General features: G+C 44.3%; 1 protein-coding gene across 3 annotated transcripts in view; it reads right to left on the minus strand.

The window, feature by feature from the left end:
- Positions 1 to 19,898, minus strand: part of LOC122931522 (interleukin-1 receptor type 1-like) — a 105,643-nt gene that overhangs the window by 23,915 nt on the left and 61,830 nt on the right. For all 3 annotated transcript variants that reach the window (XM_044285591.1, XM_044285592.1, XM_044285593.1), the window contains exons 6-7: positions 16,347 to 16,412; positions 14,338 to 14,470 (exon numbers count right to left, since the gene is read on the minus strand). In XM_044285591.1, the coding sequence (XP_044141526.1) occupies positions 14,338 to 14,470; positions 16,347 to 16,412 (199 nt within the window). The remainder of the gene's footprint in view (positions 1 to 14,337; positions 14,471 to 16,346; positions 16,413 to 19,898) is intronic.

The raw sequence follows: 19,898 nt of genomic DNA on the forward strand, positions 1-19,898 counted from the left end.
ACAAACATTTGCCAAATGATTTATATATCCACAACAGAAACAAACCTTCCTGTGAGAGCTGAATCTTCTATTGTCAGAGGCAAGCAAACCCATCTGCATGGGCTTCTGCTCAGAAGGGATTGAGAGCGACTGAGACCCCTGTGCACTGAATGAGACCGCCGCACTGTCCTTGGACTGAGTATGACAGGAAGGAGTGATCTCTCCTCTCTCTCTAAGACGCCTGTCAATACGAACGGCCTGAGACATGGCAGTGTCCAAGGAGGTAGGTCTCTCATGAAAGGCAAATGCATCTTTCAATCCCTCTGAAAGACCATGGCAAAATTGACTTCGGAGTGCAGCATCATTCCAACTAGTATCAGCTGCCCATCTCCGAAATGCTGAACAGTATATCTCTGCGGACTGTTTACCCTGGCATAAAAGACGTAGTCTAGACTCAGCCAGAACAATACGATCCGGATCATCATATATCTGACCCAGGGCTAAAAAAAATTCATCCACTGAACAGAGGGGCCGTGCCCCCACTGGCAGCGAAAAGGCCCAGGACTGAGCGTTATCTCTGAGCAGCGAGATGATGATCCCCACCCTCCGCTCCTCATCACCAGAGGAATGGGGAAGTAGGCGAAAATGGAGTTTGCAAGCCTCTCTAAAACTAACAAAATTCTCACTACCCCCGGAGAACGTATCCGGAAGCAAGATTTTAGGCTCAGAACAAATTCCATGAACGCAAGCAGAAACAGTCACCTCAAACTGAGAGACAGTTTTCCGGAGATCTGCTACCTCCAGTGAAAGACCCTGCATGCGGTCAATCAAGGTTGAAACCAGATTCATGCTTAAGACGGTTTTGGCGGTTTATAATGTCATGTAAGGTGTACAGAAAACTAGAAGACACAAAATAAGGATCCGACTGAATGGATCCAAAACTAAGGAACCAAAGGGAAAGCCCTGCAACAGACCTGGCTCTCTCCCTAACTGCTCAGCCTATGCAAAAATCTCAATGGTAGATGATCGCATATCCTCGTTCCTCGACTGTATAACACCTGAACACCCTATAATAGTGAGGGGACACGACCACCGGCTCCCTACACTTGATACGGAGGGAGTCAGGGTCACCTGGGATCCAGCAAACAGGAAAACACAAATGAATGAACAAAACTTATCTGTAGAAGACTCAGTAGTAGCATCCAGCATGCACACACTCCAGGAAGTTGTATAAACCGCAAAGTGATGCAGTATGGGAAGGGATTTAAAGGGATGCAATCAGTGCAACTACATGACAGCTGAGAGAGGCTAACGAGATGAGAAAACGAAAGCAAAATAAAAGGAAGCTCAAGCAGGACGTTCTGAAGAACATCTGACAGAGCTTCTCAGATGTCTGGTGGTGACACCCCTCCTCTTCATTGGTGGTGCAGTGGTAGTTCCGGTCAGAGCCTCAGCAGTGTAATCGAGGGGCTCTGATCGGTTACCATGGCAGCCAGGATGCTTCTGAAGCCCTGGCTGCTATGGTAAGCTCCCTGCTGCTATGTGCACAGAGCAGCAGGGAGAGTTTGAAGTCCTATTCACCCTAATAGAGCTCTATTACAGTGAATAGGACAAGGGATCAAAAGATCCCAGGTTCGAGGAGGAAATATTTATTAAATAAAAAGTTTTAAAAAAAAAGTTAAAAAAAACCCCACCAAAATATTAAGTATAAATCACCCCTTTCCTAATTTTACATATAAAATATATAAACAATAAATAAATAAACATATAACATATCGCCACATCCGAAAAGTTTAAACTATTAAAATATAAATAAATATCTCCTATGCGGTGAACACCGTAACAGAAAAAATTAATAAATAAAAACTGCGTGATTCAACATTTTTTGTCACCTTGTCCCCACCTCCCAAAAATAGGATATGACTGTTTGATTATGGGCCGGACGTTCCATAAAATGCGGAATGCATGCGGCTTGAATGATATCGAGTATCGCAATACTTTATGGTATCAAAATCGAATCAAAATGTTGGTATCGTGACAACCCTAGTTTCAACGCCCACTGCTTATTTTCACCCTGTAGCTCTTGCAATGCTTTTGTCTTCCAGCACTGGCAAGAAAAATTACCAGATGGTAGATACTTGCACATTCCATACAGAGCTAACAGCAGCTGAGCATGGCTTATGTCTGGAATGTTTTGAGCCTGTACCTACAATATCAGTGGCATAACCAGTTTCCAAACTGACCATAGTAGAAACAGATTTGGTCCTGGCAGTTTTTTTAAAGGTTCTGGACAGTCATTCCCTCTACTCTTTATTGCCGCTGCGCCCACCACCCTCATTCTCTGATGTTACCGCCTCCTCAGCTCCTTGATCCAGCTCCCAGGTTCTGTCCAACACACAATCATTGTCATCTTCATCCTCCAAGCCACTTTTATCAGACTGTGATATGTCATAGTGGGCTGCTTGGCAACCTCCAATTCCCTGCTCTGTATTTGTCACAAGTGCCACTGTCATTACCAGTGCCCTTACCGCCACCATCATAGTTACAAGAACCACTACTACCACCACCACCACAGCTGGGGTCCCCCAACTCCATCTGAACCTCTTCCTCATGGTAGTCAAACACTGACTGTTCTCACCAAGTCATCAACAGGGTCACTATCTTGAGTATCTTCCGAAGCAAATGGGGTTTTATTGTCTTTTAGAAAAAAAGGCACTTCACTAGGAGAGGGCAGTGAAGACAGAGAATGCAACTGAAAAGCTTCTCGGGGGTTGCAAGGAGGAGGAGCAGGAGGAATACTGTAACCCCTGGCTCCAAGGCACGGTGACAGATTCAGTAGTGAAGTTACATCATACTGCTGTGATTTAGAGGAGGAATGAGCCATCTAGTCCTCAATCTTATCCTCTTTGTCCTCAATAACAATGTTGCGCCTCATCGGAAGCCAGGGAGAACTATGGCCTACTACTGCTGGTAAGATGACTGTTGCTGCTACTGCTGCTACTAACCACATCACAACTCTTAGGTGATGAGCCCCGGGTTTTCATTTTTCACTCTTCCATTTTCCCAAACTTTTATTATGAGGCCTAGAAATGAAAAGTCACAGGTTTTCTATAAATGAAAATTGCAGCAAAATGCATCTCGTTTAATAACACGGGTATAAAAATGGCATTATTGCATGTATTGCTTTTGCTTTAACTACCCATTACCTTGCAGTAATATGCAACATGTTCAGCATCATGGTTATAAAGCGCTGAGATGCCCAGTCACAAACTGTAAATTTAAACGGTTTTAGAAGAAAAAAATATATAAATCACAATTGCTCATGATTGCTTATGAATAGAGTTGAGCGGACACCTGGATGTTCGGGTTCGACGGGTTCGGCCGAACTTCACAAAAAAGTTCGAGTTCAGGACCCGAACTTGACCCCAAACCCCATTGAAGTCAATGGGGACCTGAACTTTGGAACACTAAAATGGCTCTAAAAAAGTCATGGAAAGGGCTAGAGGGCTGCATATGGCATCAAAATGTGGTTAAGAGCATGGCAAGTGCTCTGCAAACAAATGTGGATAGGGAAATGACTTAAAATAACATAAAATACATACAAATAAAAAATAATAATCTTGATCTAGGAGGACGAGGTCCATATGGAGTAGGAGGTTGAGGAGGCGGTGGATGTAGCGGTGTAGGTGGAAGCGGCGGTGGAGGAGGAGGTAGCCAACACTGGTTTTTAATTTAATTTTTTTTTTTTTGTTTAAATTAGGGTACACCCCAAAACATTGGGAAATATAACCTGTGATAACCCTCTCCAGCCGTGCTAAACAAACGTTCAGACAATACACTGGGTGCAGGGCAGGCCAGCACCTCCAAGGCGTAAAGGGCAAGCTCAGGCCAGGTGCCCAATTTGGAGACCCAGAAGTTGAAGGGGGTAGACCCATCAGTCAGTACGTGTAGGCGTGTGCACACATACTGCTCCACCATGTCGCACGTCCCCGTGATGTCCACGATCCAATGGGATATCTGCTCTATCAACTTTCGATGTTCTTTTCTGCACCTACCATGTTGATCACGGTTAGCAGCGAATCAGGGTTCCATGCCGGAGAGGGAGCATGAGAAAGGGATACCACATCCAAGGGAGGTCAATGGCTGAAATGTGATTGAGAGGAAATATGGGTCAAGTTATTAAAGTGGAAGGATCGAATGAAAGAAGGTGGCGTGCATCAATTAAAGACGAAATTTAAGTCCCTGTCAACTATGCAGAGCAGGGGTTTTTCATCGGCAAAAATGGGTTAATGTCACCCACCAATGGAACAGACGATTTTTAAAAATTTCGGGCCCTGTCAACTATGCAGAGCAGGGGTTTATTTATGGCAAAACTGTGTTCATGTCACCCACCAATTGAACAGACAATTTTACAAACATTAGGTCCCTGTCACCTATGCAGAGCAGGGGTTTGTATAGGGCAAAATTGGTAACATGTCATCTGACAATGTAACAGATGATTTTTAAAAATTTATGTCCCTGTCACCTATGCAGAGCAGGGGTTTATTTACAGCAAAAATTGTAAAATGTCACCCAAGAATGTAGCAGATGCTTTTGAACCCTGCTCCCTCTTTTGCTGTGCTGGTGCCTCTGTGCGACCACCTCCTCCTCCTCCGAACTACACAGGTCACTCGCATGACCTTGATTCCATGTGGGGTCGAGGACCTCATCGTCCTCTACATCATCTTCCACCCAGTCTTCATGCCTGCCCTCCTTGTCGGTCTGCACACTGCAGAAAGCCACAGCAGTTGGCACCTGTGTTTCGTCATCATCCGAGACGTGCTGCGGTGGTCCTCCCATGTACTCATCCTGAAACATAAGTGGTTGGGCATCAGTGCACTCAATCTCTTCCACTTCTGGTGCAGGGCTATATGGATGGTCCTGGGAAACCCTGCTAGCAGAGTCATAAAAAAGCAGAAGAGACTGCTCCATGACTTGGGGCTCAGACTGCGGGGCTAATTTGCAAGGGGGTGAGGTGAAGGACTGATGGACATGGGCTGCAGGTGCCAACTCTGATCTTTCAGCGGGAGACTGGGTGAGAGAGAATGTGAAGGAACTGGAGGCACTGTCAGCCACCCAATCTACTATCGCCCATACTTGTTCTGGCCTTACCATTCGTAGAGCAGCATTCGGCCCTATCAAATAACGCTGAAGGTTTTGTTGCCTACTCGCACCTGAGGAAGGTTTTTCACTTGTGCGTGTAGCTGGCACAGATCGACAACGTCCTCTCCCTACAACAGTAGTTCCACCAGCAGCACCACGACCAGGGCCACGTCCCTTATTTGACACTCTCCTCATTCTTTGCGTTCACCCACTAAAGTAAGGTTGGGTGATGGATTATGTCAGGCAAAAAATGTAACCGCCAATAGTCAACAATTAAATTCACTGAGAGTAAGGCAGTGCTGGTGTCATAAAGAGGAAAACATTCTTGAGGTCACAACATTTTTAATTTGTCAATCAACAATGTAACTGCAGTATTGACTGGTTGTATTTCACTGTGACAAATGCAGCAAAGGCCGCAAATTTAGTATCTTGCCCAAAATGGGTGTTTTTTTAAATAACAGAATATAACAGCAGTCTAACGCTTGTATTTCACTGTGACAAATGCAGCAAAGGCCCCAGATGTAGGGTCTTGCCAAAAATTGGTGTTTTTTTAACCACTTCAGCCCCGCTAGGTGAAACCCCCTTCATGACCAGGCCACTTTTTACACTTCGGCACTACACTCCTTTCACCGTTTATCGCTCGGTCATGCAACTTACCACCCAAATGAATTTTACCTCCTTTTCTTCTCACTAATGGAGCTTTCATTTGGTGGTATTTCATTGCTGCTGGCATTTTTACTTTTTTTGTTATTAATCAAAATGTAACGATTTTTTTGCAAAAAATGACATTTTTCACTTTCAGCTGTAAAATTTTGCAAAAAAAACGACATCCATATATAAATTTTTCGCCAAATTTATTGTTCTACATGTCTTTGATAAAAAAAAAATGTTTGGGCAAAAAAAAAATGGTTTGGGTAAAAGTTATAGCGTTTACAAACTATGGTACAAAAATGTGAATTTCCGCTTTTTGAAACAGCTCTGACTTTCTGAGCACCTGTCATGATTCCTGAGGTTCTACAATGCCCAAACAGTAGAAAAACCCCACAAATGACCCCATTTCGGAAAGTAGACACCCTAAGGTATTCGCTGATGGGCATAGTGAGTTCATAGAACTTTTTATTTTTTGTCACAAGTTAGCGGAAAATGATGATGATTTTATTTTTTTATTTTTTCTTACAAAGTCTCATATTCCACTAACTTGCGACAAAAAATAAAAAATTCTAGGAACTCACCATGCCCCTCACAGAATACCTTGGGGTGTCTTCTTTCCAAAATGGGGTCACTTGTGGGGTAGTTATACTGCCCTGGCAATTTAGGGGCCCAAATGTGTGAGAAGAACTTTGCAATCAAAATGTGTAAAAAATGACCGGTGAAATCCAAAAGGTGCACTTTGGAATATGCGCCCCTTTGCCCACCTTGGCAGCAAAAAAGTGTCACACATCTGGTATCGCCGTACTCAGGAGAAGTTGGGCAATGTGTTTTGGGGGGTCATTTTACATATACCCATGCTGGGTGAGAAAAATATCTTGGTCAAATGCCAACTTTGTATAAAAAAATGGGAAAAGTTGTCTTTTGCCAAGATATTTCTCTCATCCAGCATGGGTATATGTAAAATGACACCCCAAAACACATTCCCCAACTTCTCCTGAGTACGGCGATACCAGATGTGTCACACTTTTTTGCAGCCAAGGTGGGCAAAGGGGCACACATTCCAAAGTGCACCTTTCGGATTTTGCAGGCCATTTTTTACACATTTTGATTGCAAGGTACTTCTCACACATTTGGGCCCCTAAATTGCCAGGGCAGTATAACTACGCCACAAGTGACGCCATTTTGGAAAGAAGACACCCCAAGGTATTCCGTGAGGGGCATGGCGAGTTCCTAGAATTTTTTATTTTTTGTCACAAGTTAGCGGAAAATGATGATTTTTTTTTCTTTCTCTTTTTTCCTTACAAAGTCTCATATTCCACTAACTTGCGACAAAAAACAAAAAATTCTAGGAACTCGCCATGCCCCTCACGGAATACCGTGGGGTGTCTTCTTTCCAAAATGGGGTCACTTGTGGCGTAGTTATACTGCCCTGGCAATTTAGGGGCCCAAATGTGTAAGAAGTACCTTGCAATCAAAATCTGTAAAAAATGACCGGTGAAATCCGAAAGGTGCACTTTGGAATATGTGCCCCTTTGCCCACCTTGGCATCAAAAAAGTGTCACACATCTGGTATCGCCGTACTCAGGAGAAGTTGGGTAATGTGATTTGGGGTGTCATTTTACATATACCCATGCTGGGTGAGAGAAATATCTTGGCAAAAGACAACTTTTCCCATTTTTTTATACAAAGTTGGCATTTGACCAAGATATTTTTCTCACCCAGCATGGGTATATGTAAAATGACACCCCAAAACACATTGCCCAACTTCTCCTGAGTACGGCGATATCAGATGTGTCACACTTTTTTGCTGCCAAGGTGGGCAAAGGGGCACATATTCCAAAGTGCACCTTTCGGATTTTGCAGGGCATTTTTTACACATTTTGATTGCAAAGTTCTTCTCACACATTTGGGCCCCTAAATTGCCAGGGCAGTATAACTACCCCACAAGTGACCCCATTTTGGAAAGAAGACACCCCAAGGTATTCCGTGAGGGGCACTGCGAGTTCCTAGAATTTTTTATTTTTTTTCGCAAGTTAGTGGAATATGAGACTTTGTAAGGAAAAAAGAAAAAAAAAGAAAAATCATCATTTTCCGCTAAATTGTGACAAAAAATAAAAAATTCTAGGAACTCGCCGTGCCCCCCACGGAATACCTTGGGGTGTCTTCTTTCCAAAATGGGGTCACTTGTGGCGTAGTTATACTGCCCTGGCAATTTAGGGGCCCAAATGTGTAAGAAGTACCTTGCAATCAAAATGTGTAAAAAATGGCCTGCGAAATCCGAAAGGTGCCCCTTTGCCCACCTTGGCTGCAAAAAAGTGTCACACATCTGGTATCGCCGTACTCAGGAGAAGTTGGGCAATGTGTTTTGGGGGGTCATTTTACATATACCCATGCTGGGTGAGAGAAATATCTTGGCAAAAGACAACTTTTCCCATTTTTTTATACAAAGTTGGCATTTGACCAAGATATTTTTCTCACCCAGCATGGGTATATGTAAAATGACACCCCAAAACACATTCCCCAACTTCTCCTGAGTACGGCGATACCACATGTGTGACACTTTTTTGCAGCCTAGATGCGCAAAGGGGCCCAAATTCCTTTTAGGAGGGCATTTTTAGACATTTGGATCCCAGACTTCTTCTCACACTTTCGGGCCCCTAAAAAGCCAGGGCAGTATAAATACCCCACATGTGACCCCACTTTGGAAAGAAGACACCCCAAGGTATTCAATGAGGGGCCTGGCGAGTTCCTAGAATTTTTATTTTTTTTGCATAAGTTAGCGGATATTGATTTTTTTTTGTTTTTTTCTCACAAAGTCTCACTTTCCGCTAACTTAGGACAAAAATTTCAATCTTTCATGGACTCAATATGCCCCTCACGGAATACCTTGGGGTGTCTTCTTTCCGAAATGGGGTCACATGTGGGGTATTTATACTGCCCTGGCTTTTTAGGGGCCCTAAAGCGTGAGAAGAAGTCTGGAATATAAATGTCTAAAAATGTTTACGCATTTGGATTCCGTGAGGGGTATGGTGCGTCCATGTGAGATTTTATTTTTTGACACAAGTTAGTGGAATATGAGACTTTGTAAGAAAAAACAAAAACAAAAACAAACAAAAAATTTCCGCTAACTTGTGCCAAAAAAAATGTCTGAATGGAGCCTTACCAGGGGGGGGTGATCAATGACAGGGGGGTGATCACCCATATAGACTCCCTGATCACCCCCCTGTCATTGATCACCCCCCCTGTAAGGCTCCATTCAGACATCCGCATGATTTTTTACGGATCCATGGATACATGGATCGGATCCACAGAACGCATGCGGACGTCTGAATGGAGCCTTACAGGGGGGTTATCAATGACAGGGGGTGATCAGGGTAATCAGGGTGATCACCCCCCCTGTAAGGCTCCATTCAGACATCCGCATGATTTTTTACGGATCCATGGATACATGGATCGGATCCACAAAACGCATGCGGACGTCTGAATGGAGCCTTACAGGGGGGTTATCAATGACAGGGGGTGATCAGGGTAATCAGGGTGATCACCCCCCTGTCACTGATCACCCCCCCTGTAAGGCTCCATTCAGACATCCGCATGATTTTTTACGGATCCATGGATACATGGATCGGATCCACAGAACGCATGCGGACGTCTGAATGGAGCCTTACAGGGGGGTTATCAATGACAGGGGGTGATCAGGGTAATCAGGGTGATCACCCCCCTGTCACTGATCACCCCCCCTGTAAGGCTCCATTCAGACATCCGCATGATTTTTTACGGATCCATGGATACATGGATCGGATCCACAGAACGCATGCGGACGTCTGAATGGAGCCTTACAGGGGGGTTATCAATGACAGGGGGTGATCAGGGTAATCAGGGTGATCACCCCCCTGTCACTGATCACCCCCCCTGTAAGGCTCCATTCAGACGTCCGCATGATTTTTACGGATCCATGGATACATGGATCGGATCCGTAAAAATCATGCGGACGTCTAAATGGAGCCTTACAGGGGGGTGATCAATGACAGGGGGTGATCAGGGAGTGTATATGGGTGATCACCCGCCTGTCATTGATCACCCCCCTGTAAGGCTCCATTCAGACGTCCGTATGCCTTTTGCGGATCCGATCCATGTATCCGTGGATCCGTAAAAATCATACGGATGTCTGAACGGAGCCTGACAGGGCGGTGATCAATGACAGGGCGGTGATCAATGACAGGGGGGTGATCAGGGAGTTTATATGGGGTGATCATGGGTGATCAGGGGCTTATAAGGGGTTAATAAGTGACGGGGGTGTGGGGGGGGGTGTAGTGTAGTGTAGTGTGGTGTTTGGTGGGACTGTACTGACCTACCTGAGTCCTCTGGTGGTCGATCCTAACAAAAGGGACCACCAGAGGACCAGGTAGGAGGTATATTAGACGCTGTTATGAAAACAGCGTCTAATATACCTGTTAGGGGTTAAAAAATTCGGATCTCCAGCCTGCCAGCGAACGATCGCCGCTGGCAGGCTGGAGATCCACTCGCTTACCTTCCGTTCCTGTGAGCGCGCGCGCCTGTGCGCGCGTTCACAGGAAATCTCGCGTCTCGCGAGAAGACGCGTATATGCGTCCAGGAGGAGTAAAGCAACCACCTCCCGGACGCATATACGCGTACAGCGGTCGGGAGGTGGTTAATACCAGAATATAACAGCGGTATATAGCGTTTGTATTGGACTGTCAGAAATGCAGCAAAGGCCAGAAATGTATTATCTTGCCCAAAATGGGTGTTTTTTTTAATAACAGAATATTAGTGCAGTATTTCAAGCTTGCATTTCACTGTGAAAAATGCAGCAAAGGCCCCAGATGTAGGGTCTTGCCAAAAATGGGTGTTTTTTTAAACCCAGAATATTATTGCAGTATTTCAAGCTTGTATTTCACTGTGACAAATGCAGAAAAGGCCCCAGATGTAGGGTCTTGCCAAAAATGATGCGGCACGTCTTTCAGATAAGTATCGCATTTTTGTAATCCCTCTATCTAGACCTGCCCCTCTAGTCCCGACCTGACTTACGCCATGCGGCAATTGGGTATACACAATCTAACAAAAATGTACTGGACACCCCTGTGCACGAAAAAGGCTGCATGACAGAAGTATTTCAGACAGGGACCGGACAATATACACACCTGCTCTTTTTATTCCCGATGACAGCCGGAAACGTAGGAGTAGGAATAGACAACAGTCACCTGACCAAAAAAGAGAGAAAAATCACGTGACCACACGGCGTCACTACCTAACGCATGCCCAGAATAATAAGACCTATCAGGAGTGAGAACTCAACCTCGCCTCTAAAATAGTCATCCAGAGACCTGTCTAATAAGGGACAACACTGGGAACCATTGCATCACCGTAAGACCGGCCCACTGACATCACTGATAGGCCGGATCTACCACGTCATCTAGGTACCGCCCCACTGACGTCATCCAGATGCCTCACCGAAAGACCGGCCCACTGACATCACCAATAGGCCGGATCTACCGTGTCATCTAGGTACCGCCCCACTGACGTCATCCAGATGCCGGACCAATCAGGGAAACTACCGCCCACGGCACGCCACTAGGAGGAGTAGAACAGAACAATAGTACAGCCCACAAGGCAAAATGATTGGCCACCTGACCCTGGGGGAGTGTTTGGTATCCTAGTGACCGGACAAACGCTCACGCCCCCAACCTCCTCTCCACACATTGTGCTCAAACTGAGTGCATAAAACAACTGGAAGCACCTTGTTTTAAATGTAATAATAATTTTTATTGTCCTGATGAAGGGGGAAGTTCTGCCCCCGAAACGCGTAGACCTTCTTTAATAAAAAGATTACCTTTATTGGTACCTTCTGAGTAATGAGTTCTTCCTGCATCAGCGCCACCCAGAATGGTCAGAATTTTCTCCACTTCTCTGTTAACAAGCACTTCTGATAAAAGATTCTTTCCTATTCTCTCCCTCACAGCAGCAGCAGCAGCATCCTATCCCTACACTAATCAGAGCAGAGTGACGTGCAGGACTACGTGACTCCAGCTTATATAGAGGCTGGGTCACATGCTGCACTGGCCAATCACAGCCATGCCATTAGTAGGCATGGTTGTGATGGCTTCTAAGGGCACAGAGTTAAACGTTTGTTGATTGGCTGCTCTGCAGCTTTTCAAAAAGCGCCATTAACTCGCCAAACACCCGAAAATCCTAAAGTTCGCTCAACCCTACTTATGAACTATAGAAGCGTAAAAGTAAAAAAAAAAAAAGAAAGAAAGAAAGAAAGCCTGTTTATATCCAGAAAAGAATGAGCCTCTTTTTCCTGCAGGGGTTTGTAAGGGAGAACTAGCAGCTGTATTAAACATTCAACTGGGTGGCCAACCACTCACCCCCTCAAAGCTCTATTTGATATCTAATTTCCTAAAATCTACCAAATTATGTCTCCATATTCTCTCCCTAAAGTATCCTTAGTATAGCTAGATTACTGGCTTGTGCCTGCAATTGCTTTTTGTCAGGGACTGTCACAATACATCCCTCCAGGTCACAAGCCAATGGCTCCACTGATATCATGCGTGCAGCTATAGAGTCTAACCGGCACTGTGGCAGCCGTAGCGCGGCCGCCAAGCCTGGCTCATTAAATGGACAATACGGTATTAGCGGCGTACAGCTACCATTAGTTCAGATCTTGTCCAGTAACTCCTGATGAAATACCGGGTTCATCCTGGTTATTGAAACGCGTTGAGCGGTGGGCCTGTATGGGTCTCTTGTTAATATATTTTATTAGCCTAATAGCGAGCATAGCTTGACCTCCGGACACCTATATTTAGGGCTGGGCTTGTCAAAAGAATATTAAGCCCTGATCCCAAGGGTCTGGGTCCAGGGTCGAGGACTGTAGGCAGCGGCTGATCATTCATGCTGTTGATATTAGTCCTCAATTGTATGCTAGTAGTACCTAGCCATTTGGTCTACAATTGCATACTCTGTCAACTCTATTTATGCCTCCAGCATTTGTATTAGCCTACGCTGGAGAATTTTAGGCAAATGTCAATAGGGCATTGGTGTTTGGACTAGTATTGCATTTAAATATATAACTGCTCAGCAATATAGACTACAGTACACTAATTGCATACTACCCACAAGTCTTTTTCAATAGTTTGCAGATCAATTATCAGCTGAGTCCTTATCCACCATCAGGACTCAGCTTTATAGGCTTGTGCTGTTTGGGGTGGCAACCAATAGGTATCAAGGTTATTATATTTTACCCTGACCTGGTGTTATGGTGGGGAGTGGGGGAAACTCCCCACGGTATTAAGAGAGCTAATACTAAGCCTGGACACAGGGAAAAGGCGCAAGGTCACCTCCTACAGTTGCCCTAATCCTTACCATGATCTCCTGACCATATGAGTGCCCTCTACACTGGAACCTAGCTACTGATCCTAACGGTCCCTTGCATAGGGGTCCGGAATAGGAGACAACCGGTTCCTCAAGGACACAGACGAACTGGAGTCTCCAGTGGCCTAGTAACAGAAGGGAAAAGATAGATAGAGCTGCAACTGAACGGCGGGTAAGCACCAGGTAAAACAACAACACACCAGAACTACAAACACTTACCTGCAGCAGCAAAGATGGAACAACAACAACCTGGAACCTCCTGCGAACACCGGATGCAAGCTGGCTCCAGGGAGGCTGCTTCTAAGCTTTAGGGTCACCCCTCCGGGAAACCAATGGGACCCCCTTCCGGAGGCATAGACAGTCAAAGGGGATGTCTAGCAACTATGCCAGGCATAACACCAAACATGCCAGGCATAACACCAAACAAGACATCACCACACACCCATAAAATAAACCCACATCAAACACAACAGGTAAGGGTAGGGGATAGAACATAGAAACAAGGGGGTGACATTAATGTTCAACTAGGATGGCCCGCAGACTTGACAGATGGAATCCAGGAACATAAACACTCCAACACACACACCAAGGCTGGAGACAAAACTAGCTCTCAGGCTCAAAACTCAAGGATAAATAGAGCCTAGAGACCACACCCAGTTCCACACCAAGGAAGACAAATCTCCACCCCGAACACACCAGGATGGGAAGGGACACACAACTTAAAGGGGAAGTGTCAAAACATGCAAAACAACATGTTGCCACCAGCAACAAGCATGCACGGCAAAAGTGTCATGGTCCACTACACCAGACCATGACACAGCCGTGACACCTGGTCCTGGTTGACCCAACTCCTTGCCTGAATAGTCATTAAATGGATTTTTAATAACTACTAATAAATGGATTTTAAGCGATTTTCTCTCAGGCAGTTAACTCTTCTTATATTACAAATTGCAATATTCAGTATTGATTCTTTATTAAACTTTTTTCGAGTATTGAAAAGACCCTGATTACCCTACTAGTGCTCACTAAGTGTTAACCTTTTCTGTTAAAGGTACCTTAGTCTCAAAACAAGTTCACTTTGACATTACAGTTCAGTACAAGTGTAAGCATTTTTTTTATAGGTTTTTACATAGTCATCGTAGGAAACATATTTTGAATAAAGTAATTACTTACCCTGTATCTCCCATTATAACTCTGCCACCATCTTCAGAATCAGTATAATATTTCATAGGAGTGCCATTGTAAGTCCAGAACAAATCAATGGGTGTATCATGTAACACTTCACACATACGTGTGATAGAAGCTCCTGTAAAAATCGTAAATGTTAGACCATTACAAGTAGTTGACACACTTAAAATCCAGCAAGGTTTACAGCAGCTAGGCATAGTCAGGGGCATTCAAGTCTTATGGACAGTGAGGAGCTGTGACACTTTTTTAGACAGTTTTGGTTAATATAGACATTATCTGGCTGTCATTTATTACTTATGTTCCATTACATTTGAAATAAACATATTTATTGTTGACTGACAAACAATATCAGCTGCTGGAGCCAGATGCTGGTCCAGGTGAGTGTCTGCATTTTTCATCCGTTCTTATGTGGATAAGAACACCCTTCTGGACTATGCAACAAAATGGTTAGCCTTTGCACCACTTCTTGTTCCACCCCTTTTAGCCTCTGGAACCAGCACCTCCTGCTGTATGGAAGATGTTTTAACCCAGAAGAAATGAGTCTATGGAAGAATACATCCATACATGTTGCATCCAGTGCAGCATACCACATTGTTCTCTGTCGGATACATAGGCATTCTGACAGAAAACACCACTGCATGCCTTTTTATGAAATCAGAGCCATATAGAAATATAGTATATTTGTAACAGGGTGCCGAAGGCGCACTCGGTCTCCCTTCAGCCAAAGACCTGCTGCTTAGCTTCAGGAACGAGGATTTGTGTTTGACCTTGTTCCCAGGGCGGCTTTGCTAGCTGGGAGGCTCCCTGCTCCTAGGTCTGCCTTGAGCGCTGAGCTGATCACTCGGCGCTCGACTGGTCGGTCTGTCGGTCATGTGACTCTGGCCATGTCACATGACCCTCACTCCCCACTATAAATACAGGCAGCCTGCTGGCCACAGGTTGCCTGTTAATTTAGGTTCCTGGCGTTTGTTGGATACCTGTGTACTTACCTGATCCTGTTCCCTGACGATCCTTTGCATGCTCCTCCTGTACTGCGCATTCCTCCTGGTATTTTGACCTCGGCTTCCACCTGACTATTCTTTGCGGACTTCTTTGGTACTTCTCGACTCTTCTGGTATTTATGACCCCCGGCTTCTCCTGACCATTCTTTTCTTATCCCTCTGTACTGCGTTGTCGTCTTGGTTTTGACCCGGTCCGTTCACTATCCATTATTTGTCTTGTCTGTCCTTCCCGCATGTATACTAAGTTAGGGACTGCCGTCCAGTTGTCCCCTGTCATCAGGACTCGTGAGGCAAGTAGGCAGGGCCAGGGGTGAGGGTGGAGCGCAGTGGTCACTATCCTCCCCCCTGTGTGTGTGGGTATGTGACCGTATATACCTTGTTTTGAATACCATTTTTAATAAAATATGGCTCGACCATTGTAGAAAACAAAAGGGAGAATTTATAATGGGGGAAAATTTGAAGTCAGTTTTGCTTGAGTCTGCGTTGGCTTACTTTATTAAATTTATCAAATGCCTCAAGTTGCTTGATAAATTTGTCTCATCCTTAAAGGGTTTTACTGGGATTTTAATATTGATGACCTATTTTTTTAAAAAGCTCAATAATAACTCTGGAGTGAAACTTAGTAAAATACCTAACCACATCCACCTTCCAACCCATGTTTCAATATTGGAGTAAGTGACAAAAAGGCGCAACATTTTGCACAAATAAGTCCAAAAAGTAGCAAAAATTCTGTTTCACACATTTTTTAAGAAAGAATTCTGGCATGAGGGCATGATAAATCAGGGTCAAAGACTTTTACTTTTTTGGTTCCCCTATTTCTTGATAGATTGTAGACGCTTTTGAGCAGGACTCTCATTCTTTTCGAGTGAATTATTGATTGGTTTGTAATGTCTAATTGTTAAAGTGCTGTGGAATATGTTGGTGCTATATAAATAAAGATTATTATTATTATTATTATACATTAATTTTAGTTTGCAACTGATGATAACTCACCTAATTCCACCTCTATGATGTTGTTTGTTGGGAATATCATAACAGGTTCAGGGTCATCTGGTTCATCTGAAGAATAAAATATAGAAACCAGTTCAATAATGTTCATATCGATTCTCTATAAAAAAGAAAACTTCCCATGTTTCAACTGAAGAAGTATTACTGAGCTAGAAGCATATCGCCGCATACTGCCTGTCATGTGTTGGATGGGTTTGTCTTTTCAATATATGGTATGTCAGAATATTAGTCGAAAAAAACTAAAAATTATTCCCAAAAAGGAGTTATATACCACCGACACGTATACAAAACCTACAAAAAATATACGGGTATCCATATAAATGACTAAAATAAACACCATATTCATATCAAAATCCATATTTATTAGTACATCATTTTAAATAGAGTTGAGCGAACCCGAACTGTAAAGTTCGTGTTCGTACCGAACTTTAGGTTTTTTGGCACCCGGACCCGAACATTTACGTAAAAGTTCGGGTTCGGTGTTCGGCAATTTTTATGGCGCTTTTTGAAAGGCTGCATAGCAGCCAATCAACAAGCATCATACTACTTGCCCCAAGAGGCCATCACAGCCATGCCTACTATTGGCATGGCTGTGATTGGCCAGTGCAGCATGTGACCCAGCCTCTATTTAAGCTGGAGTCACGTAGCGCCGCTCGTCACTCTGCTCGGATTAGTGTAGGGATAGGCTGCAGCTGCTGTGAGGGAGAGATCAGGGAGGAATCTTATGAAGAACTGCTTCTTTACTCAGCGATCTACAGCAAATGTGTTTTGTGGGTGCTGTGCACAATTGTTTTAAGCCTGCCCTGAGCCAACTACTACTGAAAATGAACTTTTTTTCCTTCAGTTAGTCAATACATAATCGGCAGCCATTTTATGCAACGATAGTGCACCAGAACAGGATTTCTGCATGTCTGCAAGTCCAGAAATACTGCTTTGGGACACTGGGGTTAAAAAAAAACTCTGTTTCATATAGAGCACATCTAGGATTATCGCTGCATAATTGACTGTTCTATTCAGGCCAGAAATACGGCTTTTGCTTACTAGGGTTAAAAAAAAACTCTGATATACTGCACATCTGGGATTAGAGGTACATAAGTTACTGTGAAATTTAGGCCACAAATACGGCTTTTGCTTACTGGGGTTAAAAAAAACTCTGATATACTGCACATCTGTTATTATAGGTGCATAAGTGAATGTTACATTTAGGCCAGAAATACGGCTTTCTCATACTGGGGCATACTGTGGTGAAAAAAAAACATCTGTTTCATATAGTGCACATCTAGAATTATAGGTGCATATGTAGTGTCCCACTAGGTAAATGTGGGCACTACACAAGGGTCAATTGGGCCACGTTGTTCTCCACCTCTTGTGGAACAGTGGCATTGTATTTTACAGTCCATTTTAATGTATATTGCTATGTTTTTATGTGTATTTTCCCTGTGTATCTGTGTATCAGGCCTGTTAGGGTGTAGTTCCTCCTCCTAGACAGTAGAGGGAGCTAGGGAACCCCTAATATATATAGTCAGGTCCTGTTCAGGGAAAGTAGTCTGTGTAGTCAGGAGTCTGTGTGGAGACAGAAGAGAGTGTGCACTTTAGCCAGAAAGGAGCTGAAGGCCACCTCCTGACATGCAGCTAGACAGCCCAGGCTTCTAGTTGCCAACAGGGGAAGAAGCTACCTCCTGAGAAACCTGCAGTTCCCATAACCAAAGTGCAGAGCAGAGCAGAAGTCGTTTCTAGCTGAACCAGGAGCTGAAGGGCAGAGGATCTACTTAATGCAAGGATATATATATACCTGAGGAAGTTTTGGTGACCAAGGATAAAGCCATCAATAGGGCATACGGGCCTTAGGATTTAGACAGACAGGAGTTCTGAGGAATAGTGCACAGGATTTCTGAGGAAAAGTGCAGCCTGTTCTGTAACTGTTTTAACCCTCTGAGTATCTTGCAAGAACATTGTGCCTGCCATTTGTAAAAGCCTGCTTATTATTGCTACTGCCATGTGGAACTGAACCTAGACTGTAAATAATTGACTGTTTCCAGTAAAAGGAAGTTTTGGTTCACTACAACATTGTGTTCCTCAATTATTCCCATCACAAATCGGTGTGCCACCGTTACCGGCACCGGCGTCACAAATCTTAAAGGGATCTTGCCCCCGGCACATTAAACACCTGCAACATCCAGGGCACCTCATCTACCATCAGGCCTGGTCCCTATACACTGAGAGTGCCCCAGAGGTCTCCTGTGCCAGCCTCTCCCTCACTACTGTACGCCTGCCCAGGGTCTTTCAAGAAAACTGTGAGTAACCCAGAGCAACCCTCGTTTGCCTAAGTAACCGTGACCTCACCATCGCAATACCCTGCAGGGCGGCGTACTGCATATTAGGGACTGTTCATTTTATGCCAGAAATACGGCTTTCGCATACCGGGGTGGAAAAAACACTGTATTTTATATAATGCACCTCTGTGATTATAGGTGCATTGGTTACTGTGAAATTTATGCCACAAATAAGGTTTTTGCTTACTGGGGTAAAAAAAACCTCTGATATACTGCACATCTGGGATTAGAGGTGCATAAGTTACTGTAAAATTTAGGCCACAAATATGGCTTTTGCTTACTGGGGTTAAAAAGAAGCCTCTGATATACTGCACATCTGGGATTAGAGGTGCATAAGTTACTGTAAAATTTAGGCCACAAATACGGCTTTTGCTTACTGGGGTTAAAAAAAAACTCGGATATACTGCACATAGAGGTGCATAAGTTACTATGAAATTTAGGGCAAAGATCCATTTTGCCGCCCCCTCATGTCACTCACTTACTGACAGACACACAAACACACTGACAGACAGACACGCACTCAGACACTCACTGAATGCCGTACACATACACCCACTGAATGCCGTACACATACACTCACTGAGAGACAGACACTCACTGAATGACGTACATAGAAACTCACTGACAGACACACATACACTCACTGACAGACATACACACATTCACTCACTGACAGACATACACCTACCCACTGAAACACACACACACACACGGAAACTCACTGACAGACACTCACTCACTGGCAGACAAACACACACATATACTCACTGACAAACATACACATACTTACTGACCGACAGACATCCACACTCACTGACATACACTCACTCACTGACATACACACACAGACACTCAATGACAGACACACATACATTTACTGACAGAAAAACAGACATACATACACTCACTCACTGACATAAAGACACAGGCAGACACTCACTCAAACACTTAAACACTCACCTCCCTGGGGTTTAGTGTGGTGCAGCTCCTCAGTCCTCCAGCGCGCCGTTTAGTATGCCGGGGCCGGAATGACGTCATATTCCGGCATCACAGAGGGCGCGCGAGGGAGGAGTGAGGAGATGCTAGAACAGCCTTCCTTGCTGCCCGCCTCCTCTCCTCTGGTAATTTACTGGCCATCAGGGTAAGCAGATGCCTGCTCTGCCACATTTAAGAAGGACCTCCACCTCCTGACCCCCCTGTAACG

This window comes from Bufo gargarizans, chromosome 3 (genome assembly GCF_014858855.1).
Source record: "Bufo gargarizans isolate SCDJY-AF-19 chromosome 3, ASM1485885v1, whole genome shotgun sequence".
NCBI classification, from domain to species: domain Eukaryota; kingdom Metazoa; phylum Chordata; class Amphibia; order Anura; family Bufonidae; genus Bufo; species Bufo gargarizans.